Raw genomic sequence first — 27593 nt, 5'->3', positions numbered from 1 at the left:
GTTTCGCGACTTATTTCCGCGACGTATACTCTCCAGTCTCGAATGGCCTTGAGGATGACTCATCTGTTGCTGAGAGATATAGTGTTGCCGTCGTTGTCAGAGGCGGATAGGGTACTGATGGATGCGACGTTGTCGCCTGATGAGATTGCTTTGGCTATTCGCTCGATCGCTTCTGGCAAGGCCATAGGTCCCAATGGCCTTCCCATTGAACTGTATAAACTGCGCCCGGACAAGATGGCGCCTCATCTCCGCGACATGTTTCTTGAAGCGCGCGACGTGGGCTCCCTCCCCTATGATCAGCGTCTCGCTACCATAGTCGTCATTCACAAGGAGGGGAAGCCGCGGGATCGGTGTATTTCTTACAGGCCCATCTCCTTATTAAATGCTGAGCCTAAAATTCTTGCTAAGGTTTTAGCTAACCGTCTGGTTGGGGTCGTCGGCGACTTGATCCATCCGGACCAGTCCGGTTTCATACCTCACCGTAATACGGCCCTGAACCTGAGGCGTCTTCATGGAGTGCTCGCCAGAGCGGAGTACATACGTGAACCGGCCGTCTTGGCGTCCTTGGATGCCACTATGGCGTTCGATACCCTAGAATGGCCATATCTTTGGGCGGCGCTTGCGAAATTTGGTTTTGGCCCCGGGTTTATCGGTTGGGTGAGGTTGCTGTATGAGGAACCGTTGGCCCAGGTAGTTGTGAATGGCAGTGTCGGCGCCCTTCGGGTTGGGAAGAGGCACGCGGCAGGGTTGTCCGCTGTCACCCCTCCTATTTGCACTTGCCCTGGAACCTCTGGCTGCCTGGTTACGATGGGAGCCCTCGTTGCGCGGCATTAGGTGGACGCCTGAATTTGAGGACCGCATCTCTTTATGCGGACGACATTCTCCTGTACCTTACATCTCCCCGGCTGTCTTTGATAGTACTGGTCGATGTTCTGAACTCATTTGGTCTCAACTCCGGCTTGGTCATTAACTGGGCCAAGTCATGCGTCTATGTTCTCTCTGGGGACGCTCCTCTTCTTCCGCGTGGCTGCCCTATCCAGATTGCGCCGTCAGGGTTTAAATACCTGGGAGTGTTCATAACTTTGGACCCTGTGGCCCGTTATGAGCGGAACCTACTCCTCCCACTCCAACGACTAAGGGCCGACGCCTCGAGGTGGCGACGGCTTCCGCTTTCGCCGCTCGGGCGCGCGGCGTGGTTTAAAATGATGTCGCTGCCACGATTCCTGTATGCACTGCAAAATACACTCGACGTCATACCGGCCCGCTATTTCCGTGAGGTGGAGAGCCTGCAGAGGCGGTTGTTCTGGGATGGGCAATCCCGAATCGCTCTCACAAAATTGACACTCCCTTGGTATGATGGAGGTATTGCACTCCCCGATATCAAGCGATATTATTGGGCGTCCCAATTGGCGGCGGTGAACCATGGGATGTACGGGCCGGCCCTGAACCCGGCGTTCGAGATGGATAAAATGCTATTGCCTGGGGGGGATTATAATAGAGCACTCTATTCGAAGTCTCCTGGTGTGCAGTTGACAGGCCCAACAAAGATAGCGGTACGGGTGTGGCATGCCGCTAATGCTGCGATGGGTTGGACAGACCGCCTGAATCGAGCGACTCCACTGTATGCTTCGGAAAGGCTGGGCTGTTTGTGGAAAACCAAAGGGTTTGAGAAATGGGATATGATTGGCATAGGTAAGGTGAGTGACCTCTGGGTGAAAGGGGAGTTTAAAACGTTTGAAATGCTGAAATCGGAATATAAGCTAAACGATAGGGAGTATTTCCGGTATGCTCAGGTCCGTCATGCGTTGTGCTCGGTCTTCCCTGATGCTACCGCTATCCCGGAAAATTCCCCGCTGGAGGATAGGGTGCTCGATGGCTACGTGCCGGACAGCACAATCTCCTTGATCTATAAAAAGCTTATCAACGATCGGGCGGATCTGTTGACCCGCTTGAGGGAGATCTGGGTGGCTGACGGTCTGGAATTAGATGATGAGGACTGGGTTTCGGCATTGGCCTCCCCGCAGGAGGTGGCAATTCCGTCCCGCCTTCGGTTCGTACAACTAAAGATACTCCATAGAGTGTACGTCACTGGTCCCCGCCTGATGCGCAAGGGTTTCTCTGTGGATGGGATGTGTAAGCGTACTTTCCTTCACGTTATATGGGAAGGCCATGAGGTGGCGCTCTTTTGGCGTCGGGTGCATGCGGTAATGGAGGAAGTCACTCACGTTGCTCTGCTTCCAGAAGCTAGGAGATGCCTGCTGAACGCGTGGGAGCCAAACAATTATAATGTGGCACAGACGCGGTGGGCGACTTTGGGAAATATGGTGGCCAAACGCAATATTGCCCAGTTATGGGGTTCCCAGAGGCCGCCCACGGTCTCGGTGTGGAAGGAGAATATGGATTGGTGCATGTTTAGAGAAAAGACTGTATGTAGCGCGAGGCAAGCCGCGGATATGGACTGGGGTGTGGGGTCCGTGGAACGCTTATCGCGGAGACATCTGTGCCCCTCCACTGGCTGTTGTATTGGACGCCTCTTCGCCCCCCTAGCCGAGCATTCCTAGTCTGTTAAGTTACGAGTGTGTTACAGTTTGCTTTTTCCTCTGTTCCCGTGCCCCCCTCCCTTCTCTGCCGCTGATCATTGATTCCCTACCCCGGGGAGCGCGTCCTGTCCTTTACAATGTCTATTGCCTTGTTTGTGTGTAAGGTTTTTTATTTTAGGTTTAAAATTGAAAACTGAAACCGTATTTAATATTGTCACTCAACCATCGCTTCTGCCTTCTCTGGGTGCGATGATGGACTGACGGGCTCGCCGGATTGACTAATTAGTATAACGGTGAATGGTACGTCTCAAGCTACTTAGCGGCCGGCCCAAAGGGTTGTAGGCCCATGTCTGTAACCCCTTGAAGTCAAATAAAGGTTTCTATTAAAAAATAAAAAAAAAATAAAAAAGAAAGAAGGCGGCGAGGGAGTCACACAGGGCTTGCGATGGTGGGATGTCGTTGGCATTGGAGCTGGGGTTGGAGAGTTCCTTCACAATGGTGAAGAGCTCCTTGCTGTTGTGTGCGTTGTTGTCAAGGCGGTCTGTGAAGGAGGTCTTTTTGGCTGTCCTGATGAGGTGGTGGTGGTGGTGGTTGCGGATGGCGTCTTTGTGGGCAGCGCGGCTGTCTGGCGTCTTGTCGCTGTGCCATATGTTCTCCAGTTTCCGGCAGTTGTGTTTTGAGTCGAGGAGTTTCGGGGTGAACCAGCTGACTCTTCTGCTGGTGGGATTTTTCAGCGGGGCGACTGTCGTCGGAATCGTCGTCGACGGAGCCGCCGTCGACGGAGTTGTCGTCGTCGAGGTCTTGGTCGACGAAGTCGCCGTCGACGGGGTCTTTTTCTTATTAGACGACGGAATGGGCGTCGACGAGTTCGACGACGCCTTAGTCGACGACGCAGGTAGCGTCGACGGTACCTTTGCCTTTTTCGTCGTCGATGTAATGGGCAAAATTGAAGTCACAGCCCTTGTACTAGTGATGGTCCCCGTCGACGAGGATAACGTCGACAGAACGCTCGTCGACGACGAAGCAGCTGATGTCGTCGTCATAGTCACCGTCGACGAGCCAGATATCGCCGATCTCGTCGTCGGCAGCATCGTCGACGAGGCGGACAGTCTTTTTCCTGAGGACTGTGAAGTAGACGCCTCTTCAGCCTGAGAACTGTGTCTCTTAGGTGACAAAACAGTAGGTGCGACAGCAGAAGTGGTAGCTGTCATAGTCAAAGAAAGCTTCTTTTTCTTGAGGAAAGGAGATGGTAACTCCTGCACACTACTGCGCTTAGAGGCTGGTTGAGAAAACAAATCATACCACTTCACAGAGCTGGAGGGAGAGGAGGAGCTGATGAGGATAGACATCTGTCCTACAAAGGGAGACTGGAACACGAACAAATTCAATAGACCATTGACGCACCAGGGCAGGTCGTCAATGGCAAAACTAGTGTAGGGGTCGTCATACCGAGAAATAAGGAAATGATGGCAGAGCTTAATGGATCTTAGACGCCAAATGTACATCTGGGTCTCGGTAGAATTGGAAATTTATGGAATCAACACGGAACTGCCCATAAGCTTGGCCTGGACACTTGCTTCGAAGTGGGCGACCACTCCATTGTGCAGAAATGATCAAACCGCTTCTACCTGGGGAGGGGACCTGGGTGGGGTACCGGACGCTCAAGTACATTTCAACTTGATCCTGTGCTCAATAGCTTACGAGATGTTAACGTGCAGTGCACCTGCGTAACTGGGGGTACCGGACGCTCAAGACCCTTTCAACTTGATCCTGTGCTCAATAGCTTACGAGATGTTAACGTGCAGTGCACCTGCGTAACTGGGGGTACAGGACGAGCAAAAACATTTCAACTAGAGCCTCTGCTCAATAGCTTACGAGCTGTTAACGTGCAGTGCATTGGCGTAACTGGACCACATTCTCCAGATCAATGTGTCAACAGATAAGTGTTTTTAATAATGAGGAGCTTCAGGTCCTAACTTTGTTAGTTTTTACAGTTCCATTATTTTTTTGACTGCATGCTCGGAGCTGGCTGAAGGGATGAGGAGAAGGTGAAGGTGACAAGGTGAGGGGTCTACACGCAGAATCTTGGAGGGCCGTGCTCTCAGGATGTGGGAACCCGATCAATGATTTGGGATAGTGGGCCTACAGGAAACTCACTTAAAACGCAAAGAAAAACAGACGACACAAATCCTAACCACGGATTTACAGATCGTCTGCAACTTTTAAACACAATGGGTCGAGCCGGTTATTTCACTCATCTCTCCAATTTCCAACAGACGTTAAATCTGATAAGCATAGGACGATGGTGGTCAAGGGGCTCCTTCACAGCCATAAATGCACTATAGCCACGATCTATGCTGCAAACTCAAATCAGACTGCCTTTCTCCTCTCCTTCCTTAGCCAACTGGGGGCTTTGCAGAGCACGAGATCCTTGTTCTGGGAGATTTTAATCTCCTTTGGGACCCAGGTCTGCCTAGTATTAACCCCCAGAGGGCACAAACTGGTGTCTTCTTCCAACTCACAACACAAAAAACAACACACTAAGGGCTGTTAGATGCCTAGGGAACATTCAAACCCACTACCAAAGACTACATCTTTTTCTCCCGTACACATAAAACATACTCCCAAACAGACCAAACATTGCAGCCGACCATAGTGACCACAAAGATGCATCCAATAACGATTTCAGACCATGCCGGAACACCCGCTGGATTGGCCAGGTCCAAAGTCATCCTTCTGCAGATGTTTTTCTTCCAAGCCCCTTGACACGGGACTGCCAAGACAAGCTCAGGACAACTATCAGGGGGTATTTCCAACAAAATAACCCCCAAGGCTATAATTACGACACAAATTGGGATTCCTTTAAAGCGGTGCTATGGGGAAAATGAAAATCGCTTATTAACACTCATGAGACAAAGACCAAGGAGTGCTTGGCACTGGAGGAAGAGCTGCTCCAAGTGGAAAGAGCATCTACGGAATCAGCCACATTTAGTCCTCAGCGGAAAATGACTGCGTTGTGGGGTAAACCTTACAGTTATATTCTCCACAGTGCAGAACTCATGTTTAAAGTTCTCTACCCTTCTAAGCTGCACAAAATATACCCAGATAGGTCTGTTAGATGTTGGAGGGATTGTGGTTTACTGGGCGACTTCCGCCACATATGGTGGGACTGCCATGATTAGATCCTATTGGAGCAACATTTTAACTCAGATGAAAGATATATTGGGAAATACCTTGCAGCAGACGCCTGATTTTGCTTTGTTGGAGTTGCACAATCCTTCTCTTAAACACTAAACAGTCGAGATAAATCCATCATGTGGCTTTGTTTGGGGGTAGTCAAGATGGCATTAGCAGCCGCCTGGAAGAAGCCAACAGCCACCTCCAAGTCCCAGTCTTGCCCGCCTATGCCCAGGCCTTACCATGGAATGCCTGACCAACAAACTCACGGAAACCCCAAAGGGATTAGACTATATATGAGGACACCTTATGAGGTATCTCTGAGGGCATACCATTAGTCTCTTGCCACCAGTACACAAGAGCACTTAATCTGTTCCAGAAATGACCCCTGCCCGGGACAATCCCAATCCTCCATAGTTTAGACTGTCCATAACAACTGCTTGATAACCTCTAATCTCATCACCACTTACTAGTAGATATTGTTGATGCTCTGTACATGCAAGTCTCACTACTCTTTTCGTTTTGATTATAAGTTCATTGCCTGAAATAGGGAAGGGGATTGTTAGCATGTATTCTCTTCCTTTTGTATTAAGCAACAAGACAACTTGGATTGTCAATTATTGGAAGATATATGGAAGTAATCATTATATATGATACTGTTCTGCACTATGGCACTGTCTTTGTATACGGTTTCTAGGGTGCTAAGTCGTCATGCTCTTTGTAGGTCTATAAAATCAATAAACACAATTTGGGAAAAAAATAAGCCACCATTTCTTCCCTTGGATCATAAAGGTGACATTCTAAATCGCGCACAGATCTGTGCTTTCATAGGCCGTAGCTTGAGATTCGGACTGCCTTTGCCATTCAGTACTTTACTGTTGGTAACAGAAGGTGTTTCCCAGATTAGTCTAGTCAAGTCAAAGAATGCTTTATTCAACGTTGTCATAAAAGCGTTACAGATAAAAAGAATTAAAAACACCTGTAAAAGATTACAAAATTAAATAAAATCAATTTGTGCAAAATAGCATAAAGTAGAAATGAATAGGCCCAATTAATGCAATGTCACTGGTACATGGTTTGAACAATTTTTTTTATGGATTTTCAAATATCTCATAGCATTTCCAGGGAACATATAAGTGTTTATCAAAGTCCGCACATAGCTTTTAGTTCGTGTACCAGCTCGTAATTAGGTTTACAGTTTAATTTTCCATCTACGGATTTTGCGAGCGGATACAACACATCCACTTTAAAAATTTTGCCATTGGAATGGCATACCTTGGTGATGGGTCTGTGCAGAGGATTCGAAGGGCTGTGTTGCACGATCTAGTACCCAAATTCCTGCATAATTGCACCAACCAGACCTTGCATGGACTGGAATACGCAGGACAGACAAATAACATGTGTGCTAAGTTTTCTACTTGGTCTGTGCATATCATGCATTTGTTGGTGATTGTGGTGGACCATTTAGCTGTAAAGCTCTTTAGTGGTAGATTTCTAGTCCTTAATTGGAAATACAATTTCCGATCGAGAGGCTTTGTAATATCATGCCAATAAGACTCGAACTTTGGTTTAATTTGTAAATCAGGCCCTGTGAGTGAAGAGAGATTGTGGCACCTACACTCTTCATATGCAATCCACTTCCAATACTTTTCTTTTAGTGTGTTTTTCGACAGGAACTGGGTGGTAGTGGGACTGTCCCACAAATGTGCAAAGCCCAGTTTACTTAAAAGGCCCTTTAAATTGTGCAACCAACTGATTTTGTGGAATTGGTCCACATCGATGATGTCCCTTAAGCCCTCGGCGTACATTGTCAGTTCTGGTGTGGTCCATATCCTGCGCCATTATAGGTTGGGCCGTAACCTGGCATGATCCGCAATGGCATTCCTATCCAGATTGCTCCATAAAGGGACCGTCTGTGTACTTTGCGTTATGCTGGTTATTGCACGCAGGAACTTATTCTCAGCAATTGTTAACAGTGTAGTGTCGCCCAGGGCCCATAGTTTGGCACCATTAAGGGCTGAGCTCACCAATTTGCTGTTGTAGGTTTGTAGAACCGGGCTGATTGGTGTTGTCAGGGAGCTCTTGAATTCCTTTCATAGGGCACCCGCTAGCTGTCGATGTTTGAGTGCCATGGCATCCTTCTGTAGTTTAATGCCCAAGTAAACAAATGTGTCAAGCTGCTCAAGGGGAAGCCCGTCCATTATTTTTTTGCCCCTGAAGGATCAGTGTTGGTTAAAAGCCATAAACTTGGTCTTATCAGCATTTTTAAATCTCGAAGGGAACAGAATTCTTTATATTGCCGCAATGCTTGTTGCAGACCACTTGGGGTTTTCGAAATAATCAAAGTGTCGTCCGCAAACATTCAAATCGGGATCTCTCTGCGTCTGTTTGAACGCTCGCGAGAAAGTTAGCCATTCCGTTTATGAAAAGTGAGAATAATGTCGGAGCAAGCACACATCCCTGGCAAACGCCCTTACATACTGGGAATGGATCAGTCTTGTTTCTGTGCATCCCCCATCGTATCTGTGAAAAATTCCCCTCATGGAGGCGGGCAATAAGGCAGAGTAAGTCTTGCGGCATCCCCAATTCTTTCAGTATCTCCTTTAATTTTGGCCGTGAGACCAGGTTAAAAGCGGATTTCAAATCAACAAAGGCAGCATACATGCTGCCCTTGCCGAGGACTACTGTCCGCCAACATAACGTGACAAAGCTGAAGACCTGATCGATTGTGCTTATGTGGGACCGAAAACCCGCCTGAGGTGACGGATGATGGAGTGCTCATCCATCCATGCATGATTTTGTCCTACACAAGCCGGGCTACCACCTTTTGTATAGAATCTATAAGGCGTATTGGCCTATAATTTACAGGCATGGACTGGTCTCCTTTTTGATATATTGGGATTATTTCTGCCCCCTTCCACGTGTCTGGGATAGGAGCACCATGTACAATAGCATTTGCTAGTAAGAGTATATATTGGGACCAATTGGGTCTGTCCTGTAAGAAAATGTCTGTTGGAACTTAGTCTAGCCCTGGCGCTCGCCCTCCTGTCAGAGTTTCCTTGATTAGTCTATTTAAGAGTACTTTGTAAGAGTCCTTTAATAATTGGATGAGTGACTGTATCTCTCGTTAAAACACTAATAATTATGAGCTACTGAAGCAACACACAACACTTTTACCCTGCCTCCAACCTCATGCACTTCACCCACCTTCCCTCCACACAGGTCAATACACCACAACATTTCCAATCATACTCGAAGGGCACCAGGAAACCAAGAAAATCGGATCTCATGCTCAGGGCAGGGAAGCGAGCACAAATGATAGCTGGGGACTCTCTCAGGAACAATGAAAGTGCATTTGGTCTTGCAAGGGGCACTGAAAGTGCAGTAGCAACAGAATACGTTTGTCTGACTACATTTCATATTAATATCTTAAATATCTCAAACAAATACATTACATTCCTATAAGTAACAATAGTGTTTAAAGACTTGCTATTGTGAAGCACTCTGACCCACTCCATATTCCACAACAGGGACTACTAAACACAACTATCGGTAATACTACTACTTGTTACCTAATCACCTATCATCGCAAGTACATCTCATACAGCCTTCCATTCATCTGGTTTCTGGAAATCTGGAGGACACTCGACAGGAGAATATAACAGTTGACAACACCATCCACTAAGAAGCCCCTGTGCTGCGTGAGGGCACTTGCATGCTGCATTTCCACTGCAGATGCCCAGCACAAACACAAAACCAATGTAAATGCCCCAAAGAACAAAGACAAAAACCAACATGTGACTTCACCATATTCGCCATGGCTCCAAACCTCCCAGCAAGTTTAACCCAGTGCTCCCGTCAACCCACACAAAGTCTAAGAGCTCAACCCATCGCCGAGAAGCAGGGCACAGGTATCACTGCAGAGACACTGACCTGCCCAGGATTTCCAGAAGCTCAGCAATCCCATTGTGATGCTCGGTTTCATAAATAAACCTGCGAAGAAACAGAAAAGGTTGGTTCAAATTCATCTTATGGACGAACAGTGTGTCAGAGCTGGACTGAGAGCGCCCACTGCTCTGGCTGCTAGACACAATCAGAGACCGTGTAAAGCCAGTCAAGCCTACTCGCTGCAAGTAAGAGAGCAGAGGAGCTCATTCCTGTGATTATCTAGAACAAATAGGCGCACACACATCTGCAGACAACACACAGGTTTACAGACAACACGCACACACAAGAGAAATTTCAGTGGGGTGTACCATCCCAAACAAGTACCCGAAGCTATGCTCCTGGGAATGAGGACAGACACTTATAAGCCATAGGATGTGAAAAAACTAAATTTCAAACAACTTCTCAATGTTAGAAAAAAAAAGACTATTTACAAGCTGTAAAAGGTTTCACAAGTAAATGAGAGAACTATCAAACATCAGGAATGGGTTAGAGTTAAAGCCCCAGCAGCGATTCTTCTTCTCAAGCATCAAGCAGGACAGTTTAGTACAACACAGGCCCAACAGCCATGTCCGGTTTGTTGGTGTTTCCTCAGGATAAAACAAACATCTGTAACGTCAGTCTTTCCGGACACTATTTCAAAAAGTAGAAATAAAGGATTCTGTGGTTTGCAGGGATTTTGTTTCAATGATCCTGACGAATGCGCTTAGAAATGAACTCTTTGTACCTGCTACAGACCCAAGAGGATGCTAAGGAGATACCCACAGAAGCAGACATCCTTCTACCACGGGAAGTCCAATAGAGTCAAGCAGGGGGCCGTGCTAAGTCTAGGCAATGGTGCCTAGTGGGCAAAATCATGAAAGCTCAAGCTATGGAGTACTTGGTGGGCCTAGTGGCAGTCAATTCATTTTTTCGGCCCCTTAGTTAGAGGGGGGCGGGGTGAGGTGTGGTGGTTCGTCTGTAGCTAAAAAATAAATAAATAAATACTTGGAGTGGTAGAGATTTCCCAGACAGACCACAGGTGTACTGGGGAGTCCAGTAGCCACTGGCCGGCAGACTGCGAAGTTTCAGAACCTTAAGGACTAATACTACAATTGTAACATTTTAAGACTTCCCCAAAATCTCTATTCAAGGAGGTAGGTAAGGGCACAAAAGGGGCAAGGGGGTCATATGGCAGCACAGTCTCACCATTGTTGAGGACTTAAGGCAACGGAGCTTATCCTGGGCTTAGGTTTCATTGTGCTAAAGTCTGTTTCCTCTGCACAGCCGGCTAGAGTGCCCTTTAATCTGTTGAGCAGGCTACTCAAAGTGGATCTTTCCAGCAGCAGGGCTAGGGCAGGCTGCCTCGAGTGACTCTTTGTAGCAGGTGGGCTAGGGCAGGCTGCCCCAAGTGACTCTTTGTAGCAGCGGGGCTAGGGCAGGCTGCCCCAAGTGACTCTTTCCAGCAGCGGGGCTAGGGCAGCCTGCCCCAAGTGACTCTTTCCAGCAGCGGGGCTAGGGCCGGCTGCCCCAAGTGACTCTTTCCAGCAGCGGGGCTAGGGCAGGCTGCCCCAAGTGACTCTTTCCAGCAGCGGGGCTAGGGCAGGCTGCCCTAAGTGACTCTTTCCAGCAGAGGGGCTAGGGCAGGCTGCCTCAAGTGAGTCTTTGTAGCAGCTAGGCTAGGGCAGGCTGTCTCGAGTGACTCTTTCCAGCAGCTGGGCTAGGGTAGGCTGCCTCGAGTGACTCTTTCCAGCAGCGGGGCTAGGGCAGGCTGCCTCGAGTGACTCTTTCCAGAAGCTGGGCTAGGGCAGGCTGCCTCGAGTGACTCTTTCCAGCAGCTGGGCTAGGGCCAGCTGCCTCAAGTGACTCTTTGTAGCAGGCGGGCTAGGGCCGGCTGCCCCAAGTGACTCTGTAGCAGCGGGGCTAGGGCAGGCTGCCCCAAGTGACTCTTTCCAGTAGCTGGGCTTCATGTGCTGTGAAGCAGACCATTGCTTTTGGCACAGCCAGTTCTTCAGCAGGAAGGCAGGTCTCTGTTCTTCCAAAGGTCCAGCAAGGTAGCTTCACAGGTGGTTCCTGAATTTGGGTCCAATCTGGACACAGAATGGCAGCTCTAGCAGCTATCCCGCTCTGGGGTCTTGGCGTCCTCCTCAGTTGGTAAGCAGAAACACTGACCAGGCACTTGCTGTCGAGGCAGGATTCCCAAGTGGGGTTGTACCATCTGAATTTCTGGATGCTCTTCCAGTCCTGGAGGTACATGTCTGCTTCGCCTCTTACCTGCCATGCTTCTCACTCTGCCTGCTGGTGCAGGTGAACTACAGAATGTCTCCAGACAAGGGGCCTCTTGGCAGGTGATGCTGGTCAGAACGGTCAGGGCCCCTGTGATGAGTGATCACGACCGATCACTCCGGCAGGCAAAGCCTTGCTCCTTCAAAGGTCTGCTCTTGCAGGGGCGGCCACAGTACACAGCTTCACATTTGTATTAGGAACCTGGTTGCAAGCAAGTTCCTTCTCCTTCAAGGCATTACCAGTGCACCTATAACCTTGAGAAACCAGGACGCCAACTGATTATTTAAACAAGTTCTTCACCATAGCCTTTTTGAATATCCACTAATAATAAAAATGAAGGAAGTAACGTCATGAAGCCTGAAAAAGCTCTGAAATGAGAATATTTCCTAAAACGGTCACCGTAGCAGTTGTAACACAAGTAGAACGTGAAGGAGTGGTAAAGGACAAGTGGATTTAAAAATCGGTCGACTGGTCAGAAGTAGGAACAGCACAAACAGGGTTTTTAGATCCTTAACTTCTGAATGGGAGCAGGTCCTTGTGCCAGCTCCCCCAACAAACGTTCTCCAGTCTAGCTTGCCGTCAGTCCGCCACCCTCCGCTCTGCCTTCTCATCTTGTTTCTTGCTCCGTTTTGCCTTTTCTGCTCATTTTAATGCCCCGTTTGACCTTTTCTACTCGCTTTTCTGCACTCTTGCCCTCCTCTGCTCTGCCTTTTCCGCTTGGTTTTCTTCTCTCCGTTTTGTTTATTTCCACTGGTTTCTACCCTCTTCCTGACGTTTCCTCACGACCTGGCTTTTCAACAGAGACCTTACACCCCGGCGCCTAGATACCTCCAGGGTAACAGTGCTGCACTCTACAAATGCTGATTGATTTCACTCAAAGGGTGTAAAGACAACTCTGCTGCAGGTCTTTTAGTATACTGTTAAGAAAACTTGATCGGAAAACATTTTGTAGAAAGAGGGTGGCAACGTAATACCACCTTTCATATACAAGACATTAGGTTCAGGATTGCTATAGAAAAAGGCTTGATTTTACTGATCCCCTGTTAGACTGATAGACAGCAAGCTATATTCTACAAAATACCATTTTAGAAGAGATATGGACCTGGCCTTAAAAAGGTGGACTCCCAGACTGTTAACTCCATGCAGCCCTATTAAAATCCGTAAAATGGGTAAATCTTCAAATAGTTTATTACAAGACAGCACGGCAGTATATCCTTCCAGAAGAAGACTCCAAGTACAACTGAGTCTCTTACTGGAACATAGACAAACAGATCCACAATAAAACTTGGAATGCATAGTAAAAGATAACATAGCACATGCCACTGGTAAGCAAGATACGTGCAAATAAAGGGATATGAACTTAAAATACAACACATCCCCTCATTTAATAGAACCGAGAAACAAAGGAAAAAAACTGAAGAAACTAAAATTAAAACAAAAACAGAAAAGAAATCTAAACAGTCATTCAACTTCCTGGGAAAATATTTTACACGGTTAGAGGTTCTAACCTTAGAAAAAACAGAATTATCTTTGTTCGCCTTGTTGGATTCACCAGAGGTACCAGCATTACATTCGTTACTATGGTCTGACTTATTAGAAGGGCTTGTTGGTGAATCGCCGCGCACACGGAGTGGACATCTTGCAACCCTTCTAACGTTCCATATACCTTACCATCTTGAGTGGCAACAGAGTTCCTAAACACTCTTAATTTCAATGGCCTTTCCAAATCTGCTAGCACCCTTACGGATGATTCCAGGTTTTAAAATTCTAACCCAATCACCATCTCTAAAAGATAGTACTTGAGTTTTCCACTTCTTATCAAACCAATCACAGGTTTTCTGTTTGTTCACCACTTTAGAAGCAATGTCCTTAACACATTCCCTGCTCGTATTTTTTTTTTTAACACACTTCTGTCGAAACCACCATGGGCAAATCTTAGAGGCTGGCTCTCTTCCCTTCAACAATTTGAACGGACTAACTTCAGTTGTGGTATGAGGAGTTATCCTATATAACCATAATTTCTCTCCAACTCTACTCAACCAACCCCTAGTTTTACAGATTCAACTATGTAATCCTTTAAAACCCTGTTAAATCTCTCAACCTGACCATTTTCATGCAGTCCATATAGAGAAGTGAAAACGTGTTTAATGCCACATTTATTTACAAAATTTTTCATCTCAGATGAAGTAAATTGTACACCGTTGTCAGTGACAAGATACGATGGAAAACCCTCACGTGCAAATATTTCTCTTACAAAAATTTAAAACAACTTCCGCTGTGATTTTGTTCACAAATTTTACATCAGGCCACTTAGAATAGTAATCTACTAAAACAAACGCAAATCTAAACTTTTCCGGTAGCATATGAAAAGGACCAGAAATGTCAAAAGCTAACTTTTGCCACGGTTCCTTTGGCCATTCAACCATACTTAAAGGAGGAGTTTAAACACTCCGCATCCTCTCACTAGACACACATAATTCACATTCCCTGACTACACCATCGATAAATTTGTCAATGCCTGGCCACCCAAAAAAATTCCTGATTAGGCGTTTCATAGATGAAATGCCAGGATGCGTCTTGTGAGCTATTTTAAGATTAACGTCTAGCATTCCTTTCGGGGGAATGCATTTACAATTTTTAAAGAGAAAATCCCCTTCAAATTCTAGTTCCCCTGCGACCTTGAACAAAGGTCGTAACTCCGGTCTAATCTGATGTTTGTTGGGCCATCCTTCCATAACATTTTTTAATTTCTAGCCAGTCCCTATGCTTATTAACACACTCTTCCCGTAGGTTCTCACTAATCTCATGAAATTGTGCAGGCATGATGTCACAAATGTTAAGTACAAAATCAGTTTCTTTAACAACATTCGCTCCATTTTGAACACATGGTAACCTTGAGAGAAAACCAGTGGTGACATTTTTCTTCCCAGGTACATACTCCGTCTTAAAATTATATTCTTGAAGCCTAGATGACAGCCTAGCAATCCTAGCAGTAGAATTCCACCCTCCACCAGATGAAAGGATGTTCACTAATGGTTTGTGGTCTGTCCTTAACGTGAATTTGCTACCCCATACGTACAACTTGTAGTGTTCAATGGCCCAAACACAAGCAAGTAGTTCTCTTTCTATCACAGCATACTTTCTCTCTGTCTTATTGAGCGTTCTTGAAGCAAACGCCACATTCCATTCTTCTCTACCATACCTCTGCGACAGTACACCACCACTAACATAGGCTTGCATCAACTGTGATAATGCACTCCTTTTTTAAACAAAACGGTTTCAAAGTGGGTGCACGCACTATCTCCTGCTTGATATCTTCAAACGCTTTCTGTTGACAACTGGTCCAATTGTAGTTTGCATTCTTCCTAGGTAACTCTCTCAAAGGTTCCATTTTACATGCAAAGTTATTGACAAATTTGCTATGGTACTCACACATTCCCGCAAAACTCAATAATTGTTCCTTGTTTACGGGAGCTGGAGCATTAATGATAGCATCCACAGTCGATGTCTTTGGAACAACACCATCCCCTGACAGGGTATGTCCTAAGTACTCTACCGACTTGCATTTGTTTTGTTTTCCTTGAGCGTGACACCATTTTTCTCCAATCTACTGCAGACCTCTTTCAGATGTACATTATGTTCTGCCTCATTTTTCGAAAAAATTAAGATATCATCTTGGAAACATTTAACAAAATGATCCATGTCTCTGAAAACCCTGAACATAACTCTTTGAAAAACCGATGCGGCTGATGCCAAACCAAACGGCATTCTTGCGTAGCGATACAGGACTTGGGGAGTTATGAATGCTGTTAGGTTTTTTGACTCTTCAGACAGACAAATCTGGTGATACACAGACCTTAGGTCTAAAGTTGAAAATACCTTTGCGCCTTCCAACATAGACACAACTTCGTTTATATTTGGAAGAGGATGGCAATCAATAACAATATTGGAATTTAAAGCTCTCAGATCCACACACACACACACTCACATTTTTATCAGCCTTACGTACTAAAACAATGGGTGAAACCCATTCAGAAGACTCAATTTCTTCAATGACTCCTTCATTTGTGAGTTATTTCAACATGTTCCTAAGTTCTTCTCTCACATTAATGGGTACCCCCCTTAATTTTTGTACTACCGGACGTGAGTTTGCCTTTAGATTAATTTTGTGTTCAAAATTAATAAGTTTTCCCAACTTATCACTGAAAACATTTTCGTACTTAACTAAATTTCTCACCTTGTCATTAGGGTCCAACTCTGCCATCTTTTGTGGTGAAACATAATCCCCTAAAATGACTGGTTCTGAAGATCATGGGTTTAGAATAATCCCAAGCTTCCATTGATCACACCATATTAACACATTTACACCTTTTACAGCAATGTACAATTTAATCTCTGCACATCTTCCTTTGAACCACAAAGTAACACTAAAGTATCCTTCCATATCAATTCTTGATCCGTCAAAGCTTTGAGCAATAACATCACTAGCATGTAATGTTTTCCCATTACACACATCATGCAATTTCTCTTCAAAGTATTCTTTTGATATTATCGTCCATGGTGATCCTGAATCAGCCATGAGTTGTAATTCCACACCAAACACTTTAACCGTACACTTGGGTGACTCCAGCAAAATTTAATTTCCCTCACTTATGCTTTTACTAACAATGGATACAACAAACCCTCTTTCACAATCTGCATGATCATAGGTTTCTTCCCTTTCAACTTCATTGTGAATCACTTCATTTCCACTAACCGTCGAGAATGATCCTGAAACAGACGCGGATGGATTACTTCTCCTGTTTTCTCTGCAAACGTTACTAAAATGACCCAACCTTCCACACCTTCCTGCATTCTCTATTAATAGCAGGACATCCCGTGAAAGATGCTACATGTGTTTTACTTCCACATCTAAAACATGAATTTTGACCTCCCAAAGTCCCATTACCTCTAAACGCATTACCACTGTTGTACCTATTGTTTATAAATCTCTTTTGTATAACATCCGGCTTGCTGCTTCGACCCTGCGTACTGCTTCCCGTATTATTCTTTATAACACATACTTCTTCCACACTTTCATTCTTCTTCGTACTTTTCCTGTTTGCATCCAACTTTCAGATTGTTCTACAGCTTTGGCATTAGCTATTGCTTCAGATAAACTAGGATCACCCATCACCCATAAGTTCTCTTGCACCTTCTTGTTCCTCACATGCACAATTATCTGATCCCTTATCATTTCATCGGCCATCATGCCGAATTTACAATGAACACAAAGATCTTAAAGTAGTCAAAAAGTCATCGAACGATTCATCCTCCTTCTGCGCCCTTGTGTAGAACTTAAATCTGTTCAACGCAATGCTGGTAGTTGGTTTAAACCTCTTTTCAAGCCTTTGTAGAGCTTCGTTATACACATTAACGTTCTCTTCTCCTATTGGTGGTGTGACTTGTGGTAGAGCTCTGAAAATGTCTTGTCCTTCTGATCCTAAACAATGCAATATGCTTTTTTTCCTTTCTGCGCCCATGCGTTCACCATCAATCGCCTTCATGCATGTCAAAAACTCTTCTTTCCACCTTGTCCATGGCAAAGGTGGATCACCCTTATTCTGTAAAAGCTTTCCTGGTGGTTCAAACTGCATTTCTTTCCTTATCTATTAATAATGTTCTTTAAAATTTCCTTGACTAACTCTGTCCTCTGTAAGCTCCTCTTAAGCTCTCTTTTTTTTCCCCTTTTTTCTTTTTAAATTACCCTTCCAGCTTCAATGTTCTCTTTATAAATTAATGTTCACCTGCTTTTACTCACAAATCATGTCACCTTACTCTCAAAGCTTCTTCCTTCTTACAACGATGTTTAGATATGGAGAGGTTTGCTTCAAATAAATAATATTCCCCAGATTTTGCTCACAAAAAAAAAAGTACTTTAATTCCAAACCTTTTCCCTGCTTACATCCTGTTTAAACTCTTACGAGCACACTCTTTTCCTGATCGCGCAGCACCACTCGTCCGAGTTCACTCCGTGTATCGGTTTCCCATAGCAACCAAAGATGGCCAACGCGCCGCGCGTTAGCATACATTTTACGCACGGACGTAGACCTTGATGCTGATGACGATCCTCACGTTGATTCCAGGAAACCGAACCTTCCTTTGCCGCGTTCTCCTTTGAGCGGTGCAAGGATACGCCGATCGCTCCTCTTCACAAATCCATTGAGTACCAGTACTGTGTATTTATTTTTAAAATATGCTTTCCTTCAGCGTTAAATTAGCACTTCCTTACTCAGTAACAAAACGTTGCCAATTGTCCTTTTTTTGTTGACTGGTCGAGATGCTAATTCCTCTCTCCGCGTTTTCTTATTTCTCAATATCCAAACTCCTCTTTCGTTCTTTTAATCCCTGGGTTCTTTTAACTCTCCGTTCCCGTGCTGTTACCGACTAGAGAGGCTTCTTGCTCGTCGTCAATATTAAAATCCGTAAAATGGGTAAATCTTTAAATAGTTTTATTACAAGACAGCACGGCAGTATATACTTCCAGAAGACGACTCCAAGTACAACTGAGTCTCTTACTGGAACACAGACAAACAGATCCACAATAGAACTTGGAATGCATAGTAAAAGATAACATAGCGCATGCCACTGGTAAACAAGATACATGCAATTAAAGGGATATGAACTTAAAATACAACAAGCCCCAAGTGGAATTCAGAACAGCAAGAATAGACAAGACTTTCATGGGTTCAGGATCTTTCAGTGAAGTTTGAGACCAGCAGGGTGGGTTCCAAAGCTGGAATTCTGAACTCCAAATGTAAATCAAAGGCGTCTTCCTGTCAACAAAGACGATCGATGTTGTATAAAACAGGGCTGAAAAACTAAATAGATGTACTACTGAAAAGACTTTCTAGCCTCTGTCAAGCGAACTAAAGAGGGACTCGGATCGTCTGGTGCTGCGGCAGTACTGAAACGGTGTTCTTGCGTCCAGTATTTGCATTCAGGGAGATGAAGCGCTCTGCATCACTGATGCTAGCAGAGTTCAAGGAGGAGCTCTCCGACAACACTTTAATCTTACTTTTCGAACGCAAGTAACTTCCAAGAGTTTTCTAGAAGTTTACCCATGGCGGTGACAGCTGGCAATCTCCGAAAGATTATCCTTGGGTACACTCCAGGGACTGAAGCATAGAAAGTACTGAAATAAGTATGCTTTTACTATCTTGAACAGGTTTTATGAAGGAACAGAAAATAAAAGGCCAATTTTCTTGTGAAACCGAATTTGCTGTCTATGTGCTTCAGTGCCCTTGTGGCCTGAAGTACGTAAGCAGCTCTATTCTTCAAGTCCACAAGCGAGTGTTGCAACACATACGAGCTATTAAAAACGCGGATAAAGCTTATCCAGTTGCCCGACACTTTGATAGTTGTCACAACAGTGATACAAAAGGGTTGTCATATTTCGTGATCGATGCTGTACCAGTGAACATCAGGGGAGGTGATCGCCAAAAAACATTACGCAAGCTAGAATCTAGCTACATTATTAAACTGAACACGAAGACCCCAATGGGGTTAAATATGGAAGAAGATCTCCATACATACCTGTAATTATCCTTGTGATCCTGGTTTCCTTTTTTAACTGGTTTTATTTCACTTACACTATGAACAAGAGGGTAATAATAGACAGCAAATAGGTATTGTAATGAGTAGTTCCTTGTAAACAATTCAAACTACACCGTATATTGAATTAGATAATAGCCCACTGGGGCTACATTTGCATATATTTACATACATTCATGTATGTTTTTGAGAAGGCCATGTGTCGGGCAAAGCAATACAATCATTGGTGATTGATAAATTGTGCAAAATTGGTGATTTGGTCACTTGACCATTTAAAGTTGGTAATGAATGACAGATATTTTGGCCCACTAGGGCAGTGAATGAAATATAATGAAATACAATAAAATCATATATCACGAATAGCAACAGTGGTAGAATTTGAGTTGCTCGCTCATGGTTAGATGAATTAAGTTGAAAAGATTATAAAGTTTAAAATCTAGTGGAACTAGTAATCCAATGATTATCTAATGGTTGATTCATCACTAAATATTGATTGCACTTGCATTTGTTTTGTTTGATTCAACAATGAAATTGTACAAGGTTTGACACTATTTGTGTGAAATGCCGAAATTTAGAATCAAAAACTACTTGTCTGTCTTTACCCTCTGTTTTTGTAGTCCTCACATGACACGGCATAACTTTCAGTTAAAATGATGGAAAAACTTTATTGCAATGTTAGTGAGCAAGCCTGCTGGGCAGGCGAAACGCGTCTAACATTAACAGCTGACATTAAAGCGGATTAACTGAACGACACTGCGTCGACTCCTTTTGTGGGATTTTGTGGCATATATATATATATATATATATTCACTGAAAAAAACACAGGTTTCAGGGACGTTATAGTTAGTTGGACATTTCACTCGTACAAAACCAGAGAAATTCGGCTGTTATACTTAGTTCAGCTAACTAGAACTCGCGTCCCCGCAATGCACTGCTGATGACGTCACATATTACATCATTCATGACATGGTCAGTGACATCACTGATGACATCACGGATGACATCTCAAATGACATCACTGATATCATCTAGTGGCTGTGTGTTTCTATAAAGTTTAAATATGTTTTATATATATGCCAAGGTGTATTGAAGAATGAGTGGGTGTATAAGTGTCTGGATGCATGATTTAGTAGGTGCGTGACTGTGTAAGTGTGTGATTAAATGTGTCTTACTGAATGCATGGGTTAGTGACTGATAGACATTCACAGTTTGTCAGTTTGTGTGTAAGCGGTTGCATGGGTTGGGGAGTAGCTAAATGAGGATCTATATGGGTTATTGATTGGTTGTCTGTGTATCTGTATGGGTGCCTGAGTGTCTGTGGGGGGGGGGGAGGTGACTGTGCATAGATGTGCGAGTGGATGATTCACTGGGTGTATGGGTTCAAGAGTGCATCTGTGAAGGGCTGGGTGGGTGTTTGTGTATGGGTGTGCTTGTGAGTGAATGGATGCCTCAGTGGTACATGTGTGAGTAACTGCATATGTGAAAGGCAGTATATGTGAGTGTTGAGTGTATAAATGACTATATGTGAGAGTGATTGATTGGGAGAGTGGCTGTATGGATGAGTGTGTGCTTGTATGAGTTATTGTATTAGAGTGTAAGTATGTGTTAGTATGTGTTTTAGAAAGTGAGGTGGTGTGTGTATAACTGTATAGGTGAGTAAATGGGAGTATGATTGATTGTTTGCATGAGTGACTAGGTGTGTGAGTAACTATGGATGAGTGGTGGTGTCTGTGTAGATATGTGAGTGCATATGATGCCGTATTGATGGTTGACTGCATGTATGAGTAACTTTATGGGTGAATGAGTGGATGTGTGTGTAAACCTAGGAATTAGTGGGTGGGTATATACTAACTTGTATTGGTGTGTATGGTTTTAAAAATGGTAGTCTGTATTTTAGAGTGGGTGTATCAAAGGTTATATTAGGTTATGAGGAGATGCATTAGATTATCACATGGCTGATGTCATCAGTGATGTCACTGACCAATCTCAAGAATGATGTAATGTGTGACGTCATCCGCAGTGCATTGCGGGGGCAAGAGTTATAGTTAGCTGAGCTAACTATAACAGCCGAATTTATCTGGTTTTGTACGAGTGAAATGTCCACTAACTACAATGTCCCTGAAACCTATGTTTTTTTCAGTGAATTTCAAAGGTTTTTTAAATGCTAATTTCTAACTATGCTTACAAAGGTAGGACATGTGAAGAAAGAGAAAGAAAAGCGCAGAAAGAAGCAAGACAAATGCAGAAAGAGGCAACAGAAGTCCAGAAAGACAAAGAAAAGTGCAGGAAGAAACAAGAGATGTGCAGAAAGAACCAACAGAGGAGCAGAAAGTCCTCCTGTGCCCGCAACTTTTTGCTGACGGGTACTGGTGGTAACAGATTGACTAACCAGGCCTAGAGCCAGTGCTATGCTAAAAAAACACTTAGAATACAGTGAAAACACCTACATACACTAGGGAACACTGTGTTGGGGAACCTCTGTGATTAGCATGACCTCCTCTGTATTTGCCATGAGTTAATGCCTGGGCCACTGCACGAGTACATGCGTAGTGACTGGATGGTAAGAGTGCTGAAAGGAGACTGCATGGTGAATTTATAAGTGCTGGGGTTTTGGCAGAGCAATTAGATAAGTATATGGTTCTGGCAGAGTGATTGGAAAGAGTGCACAGGGAGTGACAGAGGGATTGTTGGACTGCTCTGGGGATTGTAGCAGAGCATGTGATAGTGCCTGGGCCAGTGCATCAGTACATGGGTAGTGACTGGATGCTAACAGTACTGTAAGGAGAGTACATGGTGAATTTATAAGTGCTTGGGTTTTGGCGGACTGATTGGATAAGTACATTGTGCTGACTGGGTGATTGGAGGAGTGCATAGGTAGGGACAGGCAGATTACTGCACTGCATAGGTAGTACTCCGGGGATTGTAGCACTACATCTGTTAGTGCCTGGGTCACTGCATACACACTTGGTTAGTGACTGGACGATTAGAGTGCTGCAAAGATACTACATGGTGAATTTATAAGTGCTTGAGTATGGGCACAGTGATTGGATAAGTATACAGTGCTGACATGGTGATTAGAAGACTGCTCACAGAGTGACAAGGGGATTGCTGGACTGCATGGGTAGTGCTCTTGGGATTGTAGCACTGCATGAGTTAGAGCCTGGGCCATTGCACGAGTACATGGGTAGTAACTGGATTATTAGAGTGCTGCAAGGAGAGTGCATGGTGAATTTGTAAGTACACATGTACACATGCAATGTCCCAGGCACTAATACATCCACTGCTACAATCGCCAGAGCAGTACCTATGCACTCCAGCATTTCCCATGTCACTCTGTGAGCACTCTTCCAATCACCTTGTGAGCACTGTGTACTTATCCAATCACTGCTCCAATACCCTAGCACTTATAAATTCACCATGTACTCTCTTTGCAGTACTCTAATCATCCAGTCACTAACCATGTAATTATGGAATGACCCAGGCACTAACAGATGTAGTGCTACAATCCCCTGAGGACTACCTATGCACTCCAGCAATCCCCTGTCAGTCTTTGACCACTATAGGTGTTATAGTAGTTTGGATTAGTACATGGTAGTGGCCGGGTGACTGGAGGAGTGCACGGGGAGTGACAGTGTGATTGTGAGACTGCCTGGGGACTACCTGGGGAATTGAAGGAGCAAATAAGTGTGTAGGTGGTTAGAGGACTGTATGGGTAGTGCATAGGGGATTGTAGCAGTGATTAGTTAGTGCCTGGTTCATTGCATGAGTACATAGCTACTGACTGAAACATTAGAACACTGCAAGGAGAGTGCCTGAGTGAATATATAAGTGCTTGGGTATTGGCAGTGTTTGGATTAGTACATAGTAGTGGCTGAGTGACCGGAGGAGTGCACGAGAAGTGAAAGGATGATTGCTGGATTGCATGGGTACTACCAGGGGAATTGAAGGAGCGAATGTGAAGTGTGTAGGTGGTTAGAGGACTGCATGGGTAGTACACCGGGATTGAAGCAGTGCATGTGTTAGTGCCTGGATCATTGCATGACTACATGGGTAGTGACTGAATGATTAGAGTACTGCAAGAAGAGTGCATGGTGAATTTATAAGGGCTTGGGTTTTGGTGGAGTGATTGGATAAGTACACACTAGTCACATCAGGCCCCACCTCCTCCCTTCACCACTGTGGCGCATTTCAAGTTGGGGGTTAAGAGCCCTTCAATCCTGAGGGTCCCTGGGAGCCAACTAGCCCACCAGGAACTTCCAGTAAGCGCCACAGGACTGCGTAGCAGAGAGGTGTTCTGAGGCCACGCCCCTTTTTAAACCTCTCTGCAACGCTTACTGGAGATACCTGGTGGGCTAGTTGGCTCCCAGGGACCCTCAGGATTCAAGGGGACTTAATCCCCTTGGCTCCCCCCCTAAGGCCAATTTTGGCCCGGGGACCCCATTCCCCTGGGCCGGCCAGCCTTTTCTTTTTTTAGGGGAGGGGGGCCACGTGGTCCCCCTCCCAGGCCACTCCTGGCCCCGGGAACCCCATCCTCCGGGGCCTGGCCTTTCCATTGGGGACCGTGGGGGGAGCCCCAAATCCCCCACGGTCCTGCCGTCTACCCGCCTCCTGCGGGAGCCGGCATTGCTTTTCCACATGGGGAGCTGCTGACATTCAGCTCCCCTTGTGGAAAAGCAATCTGCTGTGGATTTTGGACGAGAGCAGGTTTCCCTGATCTCGTCCAAAATCCACAGCAGATATGACAGGGCAGGAGCCATGCTCCCACCCTGTCATAGCAAACAGCAGTGTCCCGGGGGTGGGCACCCCGGGACACTACAGGAACCGGCCCTGGGGGTGGTGGACCCAAGGCCCATCAAGGGCTCCAGGAGGGGGGCAGCGCGGACCCCCTCCCTAGGAGTGCAAAGCCCCGAGGAAGTGGTGGTCCCAGGGGCTCAGAGGTCTGTTACGGACACCCGCATTTGCATTATTAGAGCACCGGGGAGGTGGCGGTCCCCGGGGCATGTGAGCCACCCCACACAGGTTTATTTTTTATTTATTTTTTTAAAACAAGCCCCGGGGGCTGGCGGTCCCCGGGGCTGTGGGTGGGCCGTGTGCATCCACGAATATTTTAGAAAAGCCCCGGGGGTGGTGGTCCCCAGGGCTTGGGGAGGCCCTGGAGGACCCCCAAACATTAGACAGGAAGCCCAGGGGGGTGGCGGTCCCCGGGGCTGCGGGCGGGGCGAGTGCCCTCCCGCATAGTATAATTTGTATAGCCCCGACCCTGCTCGAAATTTTTTTAAAAAAATGCTTTTTTGGGCCTGGCCAGCCAGCACAATGTACTTATCGAATCAGTCCGCCAAAACTCAAGCACTTAGAAATTCACCATGTACTCTCCTTACAGTACTGGAATAATCCAGTCACTACCCATGTACAGATGCAATGGCCCAGGCACTAACACATGCACTGCTACAATCCCCTGAGCACTTCCCATGCAGATCTCTAACCACCTACACACTACTGATTCACTCATCCAATTACCCAGGTAGTACCCATGCACTCCAGAAATCCCTCTTTCACTGTGAGAAGTGGGCCTGGAAAATGCTGTCCACTAGTTATAGTGGGCATCTTGCACCAGTCCAATTCGACTCTTATGGTAGATAGGTTTAAAGACAACCTTTATTGAAAGCTATTCTAGTGGTAGCTATGGAGAGCAGCCTTCAGGCTAAGTCTTGAAGGAGTGTAAAGCAGCTTGGTTTACCGGATTATAACCTCTTGAATCACTAAATGAAAGGAGAACCACACATGGTATATATAAAATATATGTATATTTCTAAACACTCACTACTAATCTCTTTATGAGATTAGAGTTCAAGATATACAATAATACAGTTCTGAAACCACAGTAAATAGCACAATATACAATGGGCCCTAGGGGCGGACCAAACCATATATTAAGAAATTGGTATAAGAACCACGTCTTGACTAGACAGTGCCTAGAGCGCGTAGAATCGCTGGGACCCCAAGGAACCACCCAAGGTAGTGATACACGAGACCCACGGGGGACGCGTGCAGTGTGAGAACACAGGCGCGAGCCCCGTACTATTCTATGGGAAAGTCGCGGTTGGAATTTTAGAAGTTAAGGACACTTAGGAAAGGACTTTGAGCAAACCCCTTAGACTTAGAGGGTTCTAGGGCCAGCACCAACGGGAGCACCGGAGTACTCTAGTTACCTCACCCAGGGAAGCCGGGTACATAGGTGTCAAATGGTGTCGGGAATCTTTGTTGATTTCAATGGCGATCTGCTGCAAAGTGCTGCTGCCGGAAAGGAGAAAAGTGTCCGTATGATCCAAGCCTGGATCGAAGATCAGAAGAACCTGAAAGCAGAGGGGACAGAGTCTGGGTCACTTACCAGTGACACGATAGACAAATGCCCACCGATGTCGGGTGTTTCAGGTGCGAAGAGGTGAAGCTTGACTGCAGCCACCAGGACCAGGAGGTGTCGACGACGACCAGGAGCTGGATTCAAGATGTCCGACGAAGGATGTCGAGTGCTGCAGTTTCGGTGCTCGTATTGAACACAACAAGCCTTGGCAACAGCAACCCACGCAGGAAGAGAAGGAATATGCTACTTACCAGTATGCATCTGTTCTTGGCAGGTAGAGCTGCAGAGCCACACACTAAGGATAAGATCGCCATCTGGTGTTGGGCTCGGATGATTGCAGGTTGTTGTTGTCTTCGGAAGAAGTCTTTGGTCACGAGATTGGTGACTCGTCCCCTGGACAACAGTGCGCATGGGCATCCACTCCATCCTCAGATTGTTTTTCGCCATGATGGGAAAAGATGGAGTGTGTAAGAAGTAAAGAGAAAGGATGTCCATGTGTAGTGTCTAATTAAGACAATGCTGGAACAGATACAGGTCCCGGGGAGGCGGGTGGGCGTGTGTGGCTCTGCAGCTCTACATGCCAAGAACAGATACATACAGGTAAGTAGCATATTCCGTTCGAGGCATATGAGCTGCAGATCACACACTAAGGATAGACTATATAGCAGTGTCTCCCCTAGCGGTGGTCACCTGTATCAGTTGCAGCAGTTTGGAATAGAGTTTTTAGGACAGCTTGGCCTACTGAAGCTTGTTGTTTGGATTGCACATCAACACAGTAATGCTTAGTGAAGGTGTGTGTAGTAGACCATGTGGCTGCTTTGCAAATGTCTTCTAAGGGGATGTTCCCTAAGAATGCCATAGAGGCCCCTATTTTACGCGTGGAGTGCGCCCTAGGGAGAACGGTAAGAGTACGTTTAGCTTTTTGGTAACATATTTGGATACATTTGACTATCCATCTGGCGATACCAGATTTGGAAATGGGGTTGCCTTTGTGTGGTGGAGCGAAAGCAACAAACAGTTGCTTGGTTTTCCGAAAAGGTTTGGTTCTGTCGATGTAATAGAGCAAGGCCCTTTTAACATCTAAGGTATGAAGTGCCCTCTCGGCTACGGAGTCTGGATTAGGGAAGAAGACTGGCAGTTCCACAGACTGGTTTAGATGGAAAGGGGAAATGACTTTAGGGAGGAATTTTGGATTCGTCCTAAGAACCACTTTGTTCTGATGTAGTTGTAGGAAGGGTTCTTCGAGAGTCAAGGCTTGTATTTCACTTACTCTTCGCAGGGATGTGATTGCGATGAGGAAAGCCACTTTCCATGTTAGGAACTGCAGTTCGCATTTGTGCATTGGTTCAAATGGTGGACCCATGAGCCTTGTTGGAACAATATTAAGGTTCCACACCGGGGAAGGCGGTAACCTTGGAGGAATGATTCTTTTAAGACCCTCCATAAATGCTTTAATAGCTGGTACCTTAAAGAGGGACAGGTGTTGTCTATTTTGCAAATAGGCTGCTAATGCCGCTAGATGTAGACGTATAGAGGAATACGCTAAATTGCATCTTTGCAAGTGCAATAAATAGCAAATGATGTTCTGGATGGAAGCATCCAGTGGTTGTATGTCATTGTTAGCGCAGTAAATGGCAAATCTTTTCCATTTTGCAGCATAGCATGCCCTAGTAGTAGGTCTCCTGGCTTCTTTAATGATATTCATACAGTCT

At 45.5% G+C, this 27593-nt stretch overlaps 1 protein-coding gene across 2 annotated transcripts in view; it reads right to left on the bottom strand.

Annotated features, from left to right (window-relative positions):
- The window catches only part of PPP2R5D (protein phosphatase 2 regulatory subunit B'delta), a 502545-nt gene that overhangs the window by 197856 nt on the left and 277096 nt on the right, over positions 1–27593 (bottom strand). For both annotated transcript variants that reach the window (XM_085610117.1, XM_085610118.1), the window contains exon 8: positions 9651–9710. In XM_085610117.1, coding sequence (XP_085466243.1) covers positions 9651–9710 — 60 coding nt within the window. The remainder of the gene's footprint in view (positions 1–9650; positions 9711–27593) is intronic.

Source organism: Triturus cristatus, chromosome 6, assembly GCF_964204655.1.
Source record: "Triturus cristatus chromosome 6, aTriCri1.1, whole genome shotgun sequence".
NCBI classification, from domain to species: domain Eukaryota; kingdom Metazoa; phylum Chordata; class Amphibia; order Caudata; family Salamandridae; genus Triturus; species Triturus cristatus.
This window is presented reverse-complemented; position numbering and strand designations above follow the sequence as displayed.